The sequence below is a fragment of the Wasmannia auropunctata genome, unplaced genomic scaffold (assembly GCF_000956235.1).
Source record: "Wasmannia auropunctata unplaced genomic scaffold, wasmannia.A_1.0 LD335903.1, whole genome shotgun sequence".
NCBI classification, from domain to species: Eukaryota; Metazoa; Arthropoda; class Insecta; order Hymenoptera; family Formicidae; genus Wasmannia; species Wasmannia auropunctata.
The window spans coordinates 3,142,139-3,159,763 of record NW_012026987.1 but is presented as its reverse complement, the minus strand read 5'-3'; the positions used below and the strand labels follow the sequence as shown (position 1 = coordinate 3,159,763).

The following is a 17,625-nucleotide window of genomic DNA, read 5'->3' as shown; positions in this document are numbered from 1 at the left end:
GCGTGTAGAGGATTGACGACGCACAAAGATATTTCCTTACCTGGTTACCGAAGACACCGATACCGCACGCTCGACTGACTTCGTTGTCCCCGAACCATACCGCGGCCAGTCGAGCTGGAACGGACAGAATGCAAGTTTGGCTGATGGCCACCACCGTTTGACCGACGAACGTGACCCAGAAGAGATTGGGGTCTATGCTTAACACCTTTATCCAGGAGCCGAGAGCGGTCCCGAGCGCGCCGACGATCACCGTACACCTGAGGCCCTAAAATCCCCTCAAATATGTTCATCTGTTCAGATATTAATTAGCCGGAATATCCACGACTGTGTGCAATAAAGTATTGATTGTTCGGGAATCATTAAAAAAAAAAAGATTCTAAGAAGGAGGATGTTTCTCGATATTCGGGACTCTTGCTTCATCGTCTGTGTTTTTAGATTACGCGAAATCCGACTATCTCGCTGATTGTGAGACATCAGCTGACGTCGACAATGCATATCCGTTATTCGACGGCAAACGTAAAAGTGTCTAATAAACAGAACGGGATACGTTATATCGTTCAGTGGCGTTCAGATAAGATGCTGTACGCGCGTTGCGTGAACAAAAATTCTCAATGAATCACGCGATCTCTGCTTGCCATTGTGATTCGCCACAAAAATTTACAAAAGCCAAGAGGTTCGGACTTTTCCGAAGACGATCTTCCCGGGTAATTTTGAAAATCGAGTACGTAAAGAAAATTCGTAGCTAAGGAAACGCATCCCGAGATATCGTTCGCGGACTTTACACGCTGTTTCATTTTACTCTGTTCTATAATCTGTTCTATTAACTGTTACTTACGAAGGCATCAAGCAGGTAACTGGCGGGAAATATCAACGGTATGTACGTTATCATGTATATCATGCTCGTCATGTCCACCGTATAATCCGAAACTCCGTAATACTTCGTCACAATGTTTGTAATGATGCTGTATTCGATCCACTGCATGGAGTTGCTGGCGCTGTACACCACGAAGAGTATGAGGATCAGCCATCGTTTCTTGTAGACCTTGATCTCCTGCAATCAGGAAGGTGCATTCTCGATCTTTCAGTTTCTTCAACCGAAAATGTCGAAATGTTGCGCAATTTTAATTATCCTCGGTCTCTCGCTCGCTATACTTCATCGGTTGAAGGAACGAAGACTGAGGATATTAAATCCCGGCTATATTATGTATTGAAAGTGACGCTAAATTACGTACATATTGGATTAATATGCGCTATTAGCGATAAAAGCGAACATCAAAGCGCTTCTTAATGCAATTTCACGTAAAAGTTGCAATATTGACTTTAATTCGCCGCCGGTTCTCGTAACGTTATCTCTCTGAGAACAAAAGTCCATTAACTTTTTCGAAATATCGATCTTACAGAAGGTAATGCATGATTCGTTGCTTCGGTAATCCAGGATTGGAATGACAAGACCGCTAAAAATATCGCGTAAAACTCGAAGCGAAGACTGTTTCCTCGATATCCAATATCCTTCCTGCGTTTCTTCTCGCAATCGCGTCCGCGACTCTTATTCATTCGACGATTTAAATTATTCACCTGCGCCGGTTGCGTGCTGCAATCCTCGAGGGACGTGGATCCGTTCATTTCAACTAATAGAGGTGTCCGTTTACAACTTCCGTCAAGCTTTCGTGCCGAGCTTCGTCACTAATATCGACTAGCATTAACGAGATTGATTAAATCGAGCAGAAGTGTCATCGGGAGAGGCGGACCAAGGCAGAGTCCTTCAATATTTTATCGAGGCCGCTTTACTTCCTAAAATCCAAAAAAACGTCGATCTCATTTCTTCCACCTCTCGGACCTCCGACGGAAGCAAAAATCGAAGTGTCAATGTCAGAAGCATTTAAAATGTCGAGCGTGCGAAGTAATGTCGATATTCGAAGCCGTTTGTAAACGTTTCTGTTTCCAAGAAGAATTTCTAAGAAAAAGGAGAAGAAGAATTTCTACAAGTGCTTCTGCCGCGTTAATTGCGCCGTATGGAAGCGTCATTGCGAAATTATATCGGGAATCAATTTACCCATTTGCAGATTCCATTTGTGGATTCGCGAGAAACTTATCGTACACAGATTACAGCGGGTTCGTATTGCACTGGTAATTAGGACTTAATAATCTGAAATATGCTGCTTCGATCTAATAATCATCTCGCAGGAATGCAACTGCGTATACGCGAGCGTGGGCGGTTTGAGTGCGGCTAATTAGACGCGCATTTGATAACATCAAGATTCGATTGAATAAATCGAAACAGCGATATTTACGCACAGTACCAAATGTATTGATATTAGGAGTCAAATCGGATTTTCATTGCTCGTCTCGCTAGACATTTTTGATCCCAATTAAGTCTGCAACTAATTTTCATTCGCTACTATATTAGAAATTTAATCGTATCACTTGATATTCCACACGAGAACTGCGATAAGATTACGCGTTGATGAACCGCACAAAATTATACTAGAGTATAATAAGTAAATAAGGGATTGATTAACAATAAATAATTGCCATTAATTTCAAAACTCGAAGAAACAAAATTCGAAGAAATAACAATTCGAGTAAAAGATAAGTTTTACTTCACTGAAATCTCTTCCTTAAAATACTTTTTTTTTTAATCAACATGCTGTAATATTAATTTGAATGTTATCAATTCCAAATATTAAATTATATGTTTTATATCAATATATCTTTATATCAAAATATATAAAATAAAAAATGTAATATAACAAGTGTTTTAAAATATCTTCGGGTATTCAGATATGCAGCATAATTTAATATCTTCACTTATGTGTTATATGTTAATATTTATCGTATAAAGTAGAATTAATTATTGAATAATAATAATGAAATAAAATATTAGAATATTTTTATTATATTATTATCACTGTAAGTAAATATTAATTTCTCTTAATGATTAATTGAAATAATGTTAAAGAATGATTAAAATAAAAAGAGAATATTGGATATAATACTTGATAAAAACTTTATAATATGAAATCGAAGAACGAAATCGTTATATATAGCTATATAAGGTGTATGAACAATTTCAGGATCAGTATTCATTAGTACGTTGACAGCATTCTTTTCTACGACAAATTTCATAAATTAAATCCTAGATCGTTTATTTACGATTGGATGTGAACAATATTATAAATCTCGGCATACAACACGTTATAAATATATAAACTCCAGTGCAACAAGTTCTACCGAAATCGTCGTGCTACCTTACACACGTTTATCCCGACCCCCTTGTAGCAAGCACGCATGAATCAAAGTCAAGTGATTCTCGATTACTTTACCGGGACGAGTGACTGGTATGACCGCGTCAATTCACGATCGTATCTTCGTCACGCCGCACATCGTGAATCTCCCGCGGCGCGCGTCTCCAACTTCGCGAATGATTTTTCCGGTAAAGGCGGCAAAGGCGGCAAGATTACATCGGCCCGTCACACCTCGTCGCCGGGTTATCCCCCGATAACGCGGACGATAAAATAACGCGGAGCGGTTCGCGCGCTGTCACGATGCGCCGGACGTGGACTAAGCGTATCGCGGGACCCGCGAGAGCATCCAGCCTTCCACCGTTCACCAAACGTCCCTTGTCCATCGCGTATCCCCCCCCCCCCACTCCCTGCCCATCTCCACCCCTCCCCCCTCCGCCCACATCGCGTAGTCACGCACGTGAAAATATTTGCGCACACAGCCATGCCACACGCGCTGCCCGTCCGTGCACGCGGACGAGTGTTACGCGCGCGCCCATCAATGACGGTATATCAGTTGACGAATGCGCCGTCGCAATGCTAGTCGTTCATGGGCACCCGACGGAACATCGCCGACGGCGATCATCTCGCCGTATCAGACGCGGAAAAGACGCTCGGCGGGAGCGTCTTCTCTCGCGCGAAACCGTGCGAAGTGTGGGCATGAGGCCAGGATTTCGCAAAACTCGTCGACGCCGGCCCGACGCGGCGCGCGTCGCGTCGGTTCTCCGGCGATGTAATTTTGAGGAATAACGCGTTAAGACCTAGAGAGAGAATCGAGTTAGAGAAATTAAGGCCTATGAAACCTTCGTCTTCTTCCTGTGTTCAATTGTGAGAAACGTCAAATTCCAAGTTATCCAAATCCCGGGCCTCTTGAGAATCGTTTGCGAGGATCTGCGAGATTAACGTTTTTTTCGAAATTCCTGTATGTTTAATGAGATTTATGGAAATCTCTCTGTATGTTTTAATGATCCGAATACATTTGTCTTTATGTAATTAAAATTGCATCGAATAAAGCGGTTTATCTCAAGAGAGAGAATAAATGTTGTTTTAATCGTCGCGTGGCAATGAACTTTTTATGCGATGCGTGCAGCAGCAGCGGCATTTGCATAATCCTATACGCGCCGTGACGTTACGGAATTATTAAATGATGACAACGACAGCGTATTTTTTTTTATTCCCAATCGAGTTAGTGAATGAATGTCAATTTTATCATGTAAAAATTTCCATCGAGAAATTTTCTGTCGAATAAGGCTCAATCCGGCACGGCACGATCAACGGCCGCGTGATTAGATAAACAAAATTCCATTCGACGTCAAATATGTTAATTTTATACGCGGATAAACGAATGAATCACCGCGAAAAGGACATCCAAAGAAACACGCGTATAAATCTCTCACTGTTATCTTGCGATGACCCGATTTCTTTCCAATACATACGACTTTTTACGCTCGTAAAGATACACCTATATATCACTAACAACGTTTCGAAATCACGATCAAATAGCAAGAGAGATGCGTCAAAACTTCTTGCTAACTTATTTAATAATAACTTGAGTACGATGAAATTGCCGCAGGAAATGAAACGAAACAATAAATGAGAGTGCAAGGATAGCAAATAAAAGGCGAGGCAGCTGCAGCTGATACACCAATTCGGCATCTAATTCGAAAGCACGCCAATTAAATTTAAATATTAATTAAGTTTTACAATTAATCTTGTTAGCTTAATGTATTTAATTTAACTGACCTGTACATTAACGAGAATATTTCCATTAAATTTGCAACTGTCTGCTTAGTACTTTATTGTGACAAAATGTTAAATGTTAAACGACCACGCAATTAATATGACGGAATTTCCTTAAATAACTGCTGTCCCCAACAAGCTGCTGACACACTGGCGAACTTCGGTATTCAGTCGCATTTTTGTGAAACATCAGTAAAAGTCGCGAATGCGATAACCAATAACAGTAGCCAGAAGCACTATGAGCAAACCGCTGTCTTATCAGCTAGCCGCATGCAAGCGCGCAAGATAACAATATGCGTATACATTTCAGCCAAAGTCGTCGCTTCGAGTTTCGCAGGCTAAAAAGCGGCCTTGTTTTATGCTAGTACCGTGGGTATTCTATTCGCGCGAACATAACGTTATATATTATACGAATGCTCTGAGAGACAAGCGCTTTTCGTTGCTTCGGAGTGAAATCGGTATAAATGAGTTCCCGAGGCGAGTTCTACATAAGAAATTAATTATCACACAGTTCTTACGCTTCTGATATCCGCCTCTGATTATTTTGCGTCATTATTTTATTTAATATATTCCATGTCGCATTATAATTTCAATTATACGTCCATTTTAATGAATTAGAAAGTAGAATGTATATAGCACGGCCGTGAGAGATCCAGTTTTCTGCTTTATCGGGCACTGAACTCGCATCCGAGATATACCGATTTCAGTTTCCTCCAGCAGCTTTTCACGTTTCTCACCTGCGGGAGAAAACCAACTAGGGCAGCATGGGTTTCCATTGTTTCTGGATTCCCTCTTTAACTTTCGTTACTCACTAACTTCCGCACTCTAAAATTCACTTGAAGCGCAAATTCAGTTTCAACTAATTCAATTATAGGAAGACAAACGGTCGTTTAGACTGTTTAATTAGAAGCAAATTGATTTCAATGGCCGATTCCGATGGCGATTACTTTCCGTCGGACGTTCGTCGACCTCCGTTTACTTCTCGATCTCAGCAAAAAAAAATCAGTGTGCACGCGAAAAACGACCGTCACGACTGAAGAGAGCGATCTTCTCTCTCTCTCTCTCTCTCTCTCTCTCTTCTCTCTCCGCTTTGACGCGTTGTGCACAGTAAAATACGGCGAGGCGGAGAGTCACGTTTCCGGTGTTAAGCGCGGAATGTGAATAACTAAATCAAGTCTTCGGGCGACGGAGTTAGGCAAGCAATGAAGCTGGCGATATCGCTTCGCGTGAAGACGGTAAGGGAGAGGACACATGATAATTTTTTATCGCACAATTAATAAAAACGTCATGCATACATTCGACGAACACAGACATTGTATACAGGCGAAACGAACGTGCGGAGAGTGAATGCGATAACGGGGCGTATTACGTCTTCCTCCCGTTTCTTTCTCTATGATGAAGCGTTCATTCGTGTAACTATGTTAAGATGCTTTAATGCCAGACGACTCTACTAAGTGATTAAAACAGATAATGAGCGAACTGTCTGCGCCGCGTAAAATTTATTCTTGTAATTGAGTAACACTCGTTACAATTCATTTGTTAACGAACTCTTCCAAGATTGAAATGCACGTTTTTTTATTACGCGCGCGTAGTTTCACATAATTAATTATTTAATTAATAGAGAAATAAAATGCGATAGTTATGAACATATTATATGCTTTAATTAGTATTATTTAGACAGAGAAATATATATGTGTGCGCGCATGAGTAAGTTCCATTAAAAATATTAATTATTTACGAAATAAAAAAAATTATTAACAAGGACGCGAGTTGCATCGAGAAGCATTGTGTAAACAACTAACAAGACATCTATCAAATAATCTCATCCCGAGATAACATGCTATTATCACGTGAACTCGTTATACGAACGATCTGGTAATACGATGATACGATATTTTTGCGTTTACAATAGCACATTTATCACGAATATCATTTTATATTTCAAGCACAACTTCAGCCGGCAACACAAATATCATGTAGATATATATAGAAAAGTAAAGAGTGACATATTATGGTAATACCTGTCATTAGCAAATGAATATAATCGTATTCACTTTCATGACAAAAAGACGCGACATAACGATTCTGTCTTCACTGGACAACGTTTAGACGTTTTAAAGAAACGATAACAATTTTAGAGGCCAAGTTTTTTTCTCCAATCTATAATTGCTCAAAATTAGCAACTCATGGTTTGGATAAAAAAGAAAACAATAGTACAACTCTAAAAAAATATTACGTGCTCCTAGCAAAAGTAATTTAAAAAAAAAACAATGGTACAACTCTTAAAAAATATTACATCCTCCTAGCAAAAGTAATTAAAAGTATCTGATAAAGAAGAAATTTTTTAAACATGATGACGTCTTGATAAGTGAAGTATATCCTTGAAAGTCGTATCATTTTCAGGTCAAGCATACGTAGATAACTGTTACGTAAATATTATTTAATGTTTAAGGGGTTTAAGCTTACTCAAAAGGTAACGATGTACTGAAAGTACGAAAATATCTTCAATACGCTTTTAACAGCACGAAACTTAATTCAATGAGTTCCATAAATGATTAAATATTCAACTGCATCTGAGCGCAGCATAAGCTTGATATGCGTCGCATTCGCCAATGATTAACAACCAAGATATTCTATATTAAATCATCGATAACTAATTTTTAATTTATAGAATTAAAAATTAGAAGAGCCTGTTCTTTTATTTAATCCCTTATATTACTCTTCCCGTCATCTTATATACGAGAAGCCGTATACAAGATGCGCGTCTGTTTTGTAGTAACACACAATCGTCACTAATATATACATATATCGTTTAAGGAAAAGTTGATTGGGTTGAATTGAGATCATGAGAGTAAGTGTTAACCTTTAAACCACTATATCGGTCTCTGCACAGACCGCTATTGAAACGTTACTTGTTAACCATTTTCTTATTTGTCACCATTTAAATATATTTTATTTCTATTGTGTACGAGATTTTTTTTGTTAGCCCTCACATTAAAACATAGTTTTCTTTCCCCCCATCACAAATATTCAGAAAACATACATTTTTATTATACATAACTTATAAAATTAGCGAGAGCATAATAGCGGTCTGTCAGGCATTGTGTTTAGTGTGATTTTTTTGGGACATGGTGGTTTAAAGGTTAAATTGACCCGAGCCGACAAAGTAATATGAAAAAAAAACTCTGATCCGAAATCAAAACGCCGAAATTTCTCCGATATTATGTCACACCCTTCTGCTGCTCAATATTGCGTGTCAATATTGTATATGTACACGTGTATATTGTATTATATGTGTTATATATATTTGTGTAAGCCGTTCGCATAATTGTATCGTATCTGACTGTCGTGAGATCATATACGCAACAGCGTCTCTGCACGTCTGACGGCTGATGAGCGCAAACGTCGACGAAAATGACATGTTTAGGGTCCCGAAATGAGGTGTCGCGCCACGCGCGGGCGCCTAGGGGCCTCGGCAGGTGGAAACGCGTCACTGAAACTCACGTGCTTCCCGCGTCACCGAGAAACAATTGTCGCGTATTGTGCGAGCCGAGAAAAACGAGCTCTCCCAACTCGTGGTGAGACCGTTTCGCGGGACCGTGTTAAGAACTTCAGTTTCAGTCGGGCCCTACCGCGAGCACGGGACGGATATACGCGGTGCGACACGCGGATGCACGCTCTTGCGAAATTTTTCGTGCGGCAAAGAGAGCGGCTGCGCCTTCTGAAATAGAGAACGCTCCTGCCTTCTCCTCGTGGGAGAGATAAATCGCGCGTGGAAGACCTCGCGTGTTGGATAAAGTGCAGGTGCGAAGTGCGACGTAAATTGGGAGATGTGAAGTACGTTTTGGGGATAGAGAAAACGAGACGAGATTACGAATTTATGGTAAAGTTTCTCATGAATATCTGAATGTTTTTACTGGATTTTTCTTCATGTCAAATTTGAATTAAAAAATGCTAAATGTTAATTCTATTACATGATTTCGCGCATGCATGTAAAAAACGAGATTACACTTTAGAGAGACTACACTTAACAAGACCAACATAATATAAATATAAATAATAAAAATATGTAAAATTTTATGAATACAGTTTTAGTAAAATGAGAATATAGTTATAACTGAGAAGATTTTATTCCACTCTTTCTTAATTGTAAAGCATATTTATGTTTGTCAACGAAAAATTATAATATGTATACATATGTCGAGTAGTTCGAAATTATAATAAAATTGAGTTCTTATCAAGTATTTTAATTTTGTAATTTTTCATTTTTTTCATAACTTTTCAATCACTTTGGATTCTTGAACTCGGCTAATATTGATATCGGAAGACGATATTTTTAACGAGCGCTATTCAGTATCAAAGGTCACGGGAAATCGATAAGAATTGAATATACGAATCATATACCTTTCTTTTAAAAATAGACGTACACATTTAATTATCACAGAAACACTGTTCTCTGCATTCAACTCCATCCACGTGTGCAATTTTTTTTTCAAAAAATTTGCACCTCTTAAAAATGAAATACATGACAAATTAAGAAAAATTCCGATTTATTAGTACTTAAATATTTTCACATAAATCCTCCGAAACATGCATAATTTATAAGAAGATTTAAAACTTTCTAATTTTGCGAAATGCCTGTGTTAGTTTATTTTAATATATTGTAAATTATTGAAAAATTACAAGAAATCTTATGCATTCTAATCAAATAATAAAAGATTTCGTATAAATATATACTTAAATGAAATTACGTAATACGTTCATCTAAAGATTGCTACATGAAGATAAAAGAGAGAGAAACTTACTCCGAGGAAAACATTCTTTTGTTGCGTCTTCATTGAAGCGATACCATTATTCTCTCTCCAAATTAACAAGTAAAAATTAAATTAGGCTAACTCCAAATTATTTTTTATAAATTAAAAAGCGAAAATCAAACATCCTTAATTTAAGCAATAAATAAATTTTTTTTTTTGGAGAAATTTATGGAGATTACAAAGATGTAGCTGGTTAATTATCATAATGAATAATAAAATTCGAATCCTCGGAGAAATATGTGAATAATTTACTGTAAGCAATGGAATGATTTATTAACAAATTATGTCAAATCACGCACGAAAGGATTAAATTTATTAAATACAAGAGTTACATTTAATATTTGGCAGAAATAAATTGCGAAGAAGCAAATTTTACGAGCGAACACTTGCGTACAATAAATTGCATTTCAGGTGAAATAACAGGATCTTTCACTTGCTTGCGCTTGGCGCGACGACGATGCTAATCGCTCCGGAATGATTCCGCGCACTTTGCGCTACGATCGACATCGATTGTGTATCGACACACCTAATATCATATCATATCGCAAAAAGCGGGAGTAACAGTCGACTGAAGTGCGTATTACCAGCCGCATCGAGAAGTACTTCCTCGTGTTAAAAGGATCATTATTCTCGCGCAAAAGGAGAAACTTTTCCCGAAGGAAAAAATTCTTCCGTCTTCATTGAAGATCACTTTCCCGTACGTCTGTCGTGCCGTTAAACAAAAATTATTCAACGAAAGAAACATGATGGTCTCACCTACTGTGAGTTTACTGGCGGCCGGAGTGGCTTCTGGGATTTTTCTTTACATCACCCTACGATCGAGGTAAGTGCGTGGAAATATTTTAAAGATTGAGTTCTATAACATTTTATTCTATTACTTTTATTATTACATCGTGATTCCTATTACATTTTATTCTTTTACTTTTGTATTTTACCTTTTGAAAATGTTTATACTTGACGATTGTTCTGAATCGCTTTCTCGTTAGAGAGAAAACTGATTTATATAAGAATCGGCTGACAAAAGCGAGAAAATTCAATAGTTTTTAATCTTCTGGTCTTTGGAATTCTCTGCAGCTTTGAGAGTTTCGAGAATATATTAACTTTTTAGATTAAATTTTTCGAAAATCTCTCTGAATATTCGGAGCAGATTGAAACCACAGAAATATTCAGTACACGAATAGCCGTAAATTCCGAAAATTCTTGAATTTTATGATGCGTCAATTCACTACTATAAATCACTTTTATCACTTTTGATCCTAAAATATTCTATGACTTTGTAGAAATAATTTTTCCAAATTTGAAAATGATTTTTCTAGTGCGGTGTAAACATTCGTAGCTTCTTCACATCATTTTTAGATTGTTATTTTTATATTAAACATTTTTGAACGGTGACGTAATCAATAGACGTATCTGCGAAAATTTCAGAATTATCGATGATAGGATTTATCATGCGCTGATCGTATCAATGTCCCCAAGTTATTCTTTATGATTCTTCGAAAAAAACCTGTGTTGTGTATCGCGATAATCTCGCCGTTGCGCTATTGTCACTGCGATTGTATCGCCATCGTGTTCGATTTGCGGTTTGAATCTATTTTTAACTGTATTTTCTATACGTATAAAATATATAAAAAAAAAACAAATATCACTCTGTTTGAAAGCAGAAAGAGCAGGTTTTCATCTATAATTTTCATCTCAATGAACGAGCTTATCAGTGAATCGCGCATCGGTAAAGATAAGAGTTGAAGTTAAACAACACCCGACTACCGCATTTCGAAACTATTTTCGAAGATCGGTGGTCGGAATCGCTCGTGACGTAACGAAAGTCGATCGATCTGTTGTATCTCCGGCTTAAAATCGCCCGGCAGGCTTATTATACAAAGCAGATCGATATCTGTCGCCCGCTGGTATTTTCAGATAAACGAGATAGCATTGTAGCTATGACCCGGATTAAAAATTGATTCCGCCTCTCGCGTTCCCAGCGTATCAAATGCTTATAATAGAAGTGGTACAATAAAATCATATGACTCGTCGTTGTATTGTATATATACAGTCTTGTCAGATTTGCCGATATTCTTTTATATCTGGATTAAATCTGGTTATTTCGGAAAGTGGTATAAGTTATTTTTTATGAGCTCTCTCTCTTTCCCAAAACTTCGAAAATACACCTGTGTACTCAACCGAAAATAAATCGCGCTTGGACAAGTTATTTTTTTCATGCTGCACAAAATAAAATTACTGTTTTCCTAAATTATCCTCAATAAAGAAAAAAAAAAAAGAAATAAATAACTAAGATGTTATTCTGAATAATTAAGATTGCGAGGGATAGCGGAGATCATTGAATTGGAACGAAATAATTTTTCGAGGATAGAATCACAATCGCTGTTAATAAAATCACTCCAAAAAAATATGTATCATTTGATTAAAGGAAATTATTATTGAAGCAATTAATTTCATCGGAAAAAAATTATTAAACATACATATGTCATTCCCAACGATTAAAATGATTTCATCTCACTTCACTGCGCGCACAAATCGCTTGATATTTCAAACTTTTAAATCACGTCTCGTCATCCCCCCAGCGCGACTTATCTTCCCTATATGCATTCAGCTATTAATTTCGCGCAATTTGTATCCTACACGCGCGGACAGAGTAGGCTTCTTCTTCCGCGACGCGAATCCGGCATACGCGATCGACGACAGCCGCCGACGCGGCGGCGGGAATGTTCCGTGCAATGCTCCCGAACGGAGCGCGTGAATAATAGTCGGCGTGGTCCCGCGACTTCACGGACGGCGGGGTAGAGAGGTGGGAGAGACGGGGACCGTTTTAGGCTCGCGGTACCACCGGAAGCGGCCCACGGCGCGGTGATGCGTGCGACGAGACGCGAGGTATATCGACGACGTATCGATACGCGCGAGCGAGAGGAGACACCGGTGCGAGAGAAGGGCCAAAAGGGGACCGTCATTAAGAATGCACGTGGCGGCGGGCCATGGGGCGTGGAGTGTACGTCAATGGTAAAACGTCGGGCGTTGCACAATGTACGTATCGAGCCGCGTCGAACAATGGACGCAACGGCGCGTAGGGGAACCGGAAGCGCACGTACAGGAACGCCGAACACCCGCGGGGATCTGCCGCGCACCAGCCGCACGCTCTCCTCATTGTCGGGATATTCGCTGTCGCGGATAGTCGGTCTCGCGCTCGGCGCGAACGCTCGAAAGTGATTCCCTATCCCGGTGCGGAAAATCGATCGGATCCTCTTCCGGACCGTGCATCAATCGCGAAAGTTAATCTCTCCGTGTTCGACAACGATTCGAAATTGATTTTCCTCATGGAGATCGATGTCATGTCGTGATCTATCGCAAGGATGAAAGCGTAAATCGTCGGAGCGTTTCTGGAGCGCGGCTTACATCCGCCATCGCCTTTTTCGAGATCGCCGAAACTCCTGTTCAACTATTCCAAGTGAATCTTCGCGAAGGAAGTAATTCTCCGCGAAGTACGCTCTATTGTCTGTTATAAGAGAGCGGGCGACGTATAGGAACGTAAGGAACGGAGACTTGAATACGTATTATTTGACGCGTCGCTGCGACGACCGAGACCGATGAAGTTGCGCTATTCAATTCGGGAAATTAATTTTCTGAATAAGGCTGAAAGTCCGAGCTATTTCCTATTTTAAGAGCTATAAAATGAGAAGTACGCGCCATGTGATAGAATCGCCAAGTAGCACGCGATGGAGAACAAAGTTTTGAGATAGAAATAAGTCTGTTGTTGTCAATAGTTCGGCGCAACATCTTTTCTCAAAAATATCGGCTCTAAGGGATAATAAAAAAAAAGTACATGCACAAAAGTGTACAAAAATAATATTGAACGATCCGAGAAAAAATAAAAGTCTAAGCAAAAAGTAAAAGATAAATAAGTAAAAAAGTCGCGACGTTCATGAAATAGAACGAAGTGGGAAAAGAAACGAAGAAAATATCGGGACAATTCCGATCGAAGGAGAAAGAAACGATTTCGGGCAGACCAATAAGCGGGGACCAATTCGCCATTATCCTTATTTTAACTCAATGACAATAGCGCGAGGCGTTCGCGTTGGTATTCATTGTGCGACCGAGCTGAAGCTGAACGACCGATGAAACATTTCTTTCTGAGGATCCTCTGCGGGAGAAAGCGAGAGAAACGGTAAGTGCGAACGGTGACTCGGCGCGGCCTGATAATTACTGCATACTTGCAAAACTATTCTAATGAGGTGTGATGTTAGATCCTTATTCAATTATAACTAGATCGCGTAAACGGGGAGGCGGTGCTTTCTTACAAAGATAACTCATGGGTAAATTGCCGCTTTTTCCCATCGTGCCACTCAACGTCCCACGTTCGCCGCACCTTCTCTCGCGGAGAAAAAATTTTCCGCCTATTCATTCAACAAAGGCAAAAAGTGGGATACTAATAACGTAATTGAATTAAACGACGTCTATTAGAAAAGGTTCGAAATTTATAAAATATAAAATATAAAGTTTTAGAATATAATTTTTTACGTTCCTGAATAATTTTTAGATTGATATCAGACTTACGTGTCTAATAAGTTCATGTTATGTAATAACGATAGATGATTTAATATGTATTTATGTTTTTATAAGTTGCAAAAATCATTCTTCACGATTTCCCGATTGGTCATACGTCTCATCCAAGACGTCTAACGTAGACATTTTTATTTTCTTTTATCTATTCCTAAAAAATTGAATCGATATTATCGTATAAAACATCAAAGGAGAGACGATTAGACGTATATAATAGTGAGATAGACGATAGGATTCGTTGAGTAATGAGTATGGCGATGCTCGCTCGGGAAAGGCATTTATTATATAATAAGAAACGGTTACAGAAGCGAGGAATTATACGGTGATGTAATCGAATTACAGCAGCGCATATCGGACGTGTAAATAATCTGTCTTTCATGTATACAAAGAAATGAGGAAACATTCAAAGCGAGAGATATTCTTTGCGGGTCATCGAAATCGATCAGTTCTAAAAATGGACCACTTTGCCAGTATGAAAGAGAGAAAGAACGAAAGAGAACGAGAGAGAAAGAGAGAGAAAAACAGAAATGTAATGGATTTTTAATTTAAAATCTAAAAGTTAAAAAACATAATTTTATGGCGATTAGTAACACTTTATCATTCAGATTTAATTTGCGTATCTGTATAAAAATGAGAAAAATTATATATTAGATCCGTGAAAAGAAATGTACGTGTTTTTTTTTCACTTTTATTAACTATAATCTTTATATACAAAAAGCACGTTCATTCGGTAAACAATTATATTTGCAACTTATTATTATTTTAGCTGCCTGAGTTATTGTGACCACTGAACAAACTAATTATGAAAAAAATATTAATGAATTTTTCGAAATGTAGAATTTTGTAGTGGAAATAAATTTTGAGAGGTAATAAAATTATTCTCTCATTGTCAATTTTGATTATTTAAAGTAAATTTTATTAGTGAAAATAAAAATTCGTTATTTTTCAATTTTTCGCATGAAACATCTTAACAGTCGCATGGAAAATATAAATGCGTCCAATTGTATAATAAAAAGATTGATAGTAAAAATATAAATACATTCAGTAAAGTCAGCGTTTCAAGGTTTCTTCAAGGCATAAATATCATGACAAAAGTGGTAACGACAAAGCGACTTTCTATAGACTTGACCTAAATTTTAACAAAAATACACATAATCGACCTGTTTGTGCCATTAACATTCTAATTGAATTTCTAATTAAATTTAAATTAAAAATCGCTTAATCAAAACAAAATTCAATTTCCATCCCCGCAATTGTTACTCTTTCACTCTTTATTTATTTTCTCTTTCTTCCTTTTTTCAACATGGAGAAAGATCCTTTAAATAGAAAATGGGTTTCGCGTTCTCGTTTAATAAGACGGAAAAATTATCGAAAAATGCACGAAATATGAATCACATCTAACAAGTAGTTCAAACTAGTTTGACTACGGCCGTCTTAAACATTAATTCATTCTCCTTAAATATTAATTCTCGAGATTTTGAATTAACACGAATAAGATATCCGTGTCATAATTCCTTCTCTTTTTTTTTACATTATCTTTTGGACATCGTGTTCTCGTTTGGAAATCGATGCGTTAATATCGCGATAAAAAGAACAATAAAAACTAGTAATTCTACCTGACATCATCGAACATTGCAGCAACCGCCGAAATTCAGTGAAAGTTTCTCTATCAATCGCAGCAACACGGGTCAGTAACTGATGAAAGAAGGAGAAAGAGAGATGGGGAGCGAGAGAAAGGAATACACCGTCACGGGAACGTAACGAAGACGGAGGCTCCTACCATCGGCGCGCATAACCGCGCCGATCCTGAGTTTCCCCCGGCTACCAACGGTTCACTGTCACTTTCGAGCCGACAGTCCGGTACGAGGATACGATCGCGCCGGTTCTGCGGCGCGAGTGGTCCACAGAAATGGCATGCCGAGTGAGTTAAACACGTTGCGTTCTGACCGCGGGCCAAATTCGTACATCGCGTCGTCAACATCGTCAGAGAAGCGAGACGCGTCAAATTACGACTCTGTCAAAACCCTGAGATTAGAGCCTCCTTGCCCTCTCTCTCTATTAAGGACCAGGGCTCTAAAAGAGTGCCTATAGTCTAGATTACTGAAACGTGCCCAATCTAGATTACTGAAAACGTCTTAAATTAAACAGCGAATGTGATAGCAGCGTCGGAGAAATCGCACGTTAGAAAGGAAGTAATCGAAGAAAAGAGAGGAGGACAAAGAGGATTCACGGGAGGGAGGAGGAAAGAGAAGCAGAAGGTCCAGCTTGTAGCGGAGGTCGTCTGGAGGAGTGTATAATAAGAATAGCACGAGGAGTTACACAGTGAAAGGGAAGACGTAACAAAAAGGACCCGAATCGAGTGCAGGAATCACTTAAAGAAATTGAAGACGCAGCATTTGAACGTTCGCAGAATTCGAAGAACGTCGTGATAAATCAACTGTACATTAAGATAGAAGAAAGGTTGATTCGGTTGAAAGAAAGGAGAGGTCGTAGGCGAGTCGCGAGGATCGCCCAAGCCTATCGAAGCATCAACGACGAGAAGAGGATTTAATATTTTGCGAGGATCTAATACATTGGGTTGCGTAACAAAATAGAAGGAAAGAAGAAGCTGATCGAGAGACTCGCTGATGAAGAAGATAAAGCATAAGGAATAAGCAAAGAAAAAAAAAGAGGAAAAGCTCGATTTACGATAATAAATGCGAGACACGCGATAGAGACAGGATTGATTAAAAAGAAAGAAATTATAAAAACTTTAATTGACAAGAAATTATCTAAGAGAGTTAGATAACGAGACAAAGAGAACTTAGTTCATCGGAAAGACGTCTCCTTGAGATTAATCGCGACGATTAAACGGAACAGAATCCAACGAAGAATGAGACAAAATCGAGAAAAGAGACAGAAGAGGAAGAGGAAAGAGTCTAATTGAAAATACTTCCTGAAGAAATCAAAGCGTGGAGTAACGCGTTCAACTGCACGTAAATGCGTGACAAAAACGAAGTATAAGGAAAGAATTTAGCATAACGGCAATTGAGGGAAAAAATCGTACAAAACAAGAAATATTAGACTGTTCGCATAAAAATTAAATCAGACCTTAAAGGTTAAAAGGATCTTCTGTCGAATTAAAGATTAGTCGTATGTGCATAATTTACGCCAGTAAGCATTAACTTCTTATGTAAAATTAAACATGTATACAATCTCGTAAAAATGATGCACATAAAAAG

At 38.4% G+C, this 17,625-nt stretch overlaps 2 protein-coding genes across 6 annotated transcripts in view; one reads left to right on the top strand and one right to left on the bottom strand.

The window, feature by feature from the left end:
* Positions 1 to 17,625, bottom strand: part of LOC105455470 (uncharacterized MFS-type transporter C09D4.1) — a 57,372-nt gene that overhangs the window by 6,102 nt on the left and 33,645 nt on the right. The window contains exons 1-4 of one of the 4 annotated variants that reach the window (XM_011698814.1): positions 5,025 to 5,183; positions 1,576 to 1,791; positions 836 to 1,051; positions 41 to 265 (exon numbers count right to left, since the gene is read on the bottom strand). In XM_011698814.1, the coding sequence (XP_011697116.1) occupies positions 41 to 265; positions 836 to 1,051; positions 1,576 to 1,623 (489 nt within the window). In that variant the 5' untranslated portion in view covers positions 1,624 to 1,791; positions 5,025 to 5,183. Of the gene's footprint in view, positions 1 to 40; positions 266 to 835; positions 1,052 to 1,575; positions 1,792 to 3,323; positions 3,558 to 5,024; positions 5,184 to 5,758; positions 6,163 to 17,625 lie in introns of those variants that run through there. The other 3 variants (XM_011698813.1, XM_011698816.1, XM_011698815.1) reach the window with 3 other exon arrangements.
* LOC105455471 overlaps positions 10,372 to 17,625 on the top strand; it is a 38,569-nt gene continuing 31,315 nt past the window's right edge. For both annotated transcript variants that reach the window (XM_011698818.1, XM_011698817.1), the window contains exon 1: positions 10,372 to 10,658. In XM_011698818.1, coding sequence (XP_011697120.1) covers positions 10,579 to 10,658 — 80 coding nt within the window. In that variant the 5' untranslated portion in view covers positions 10,372 to 10,578. The remainder of the gene's footprint in view (positions 10,659 to 17,625) is intronic.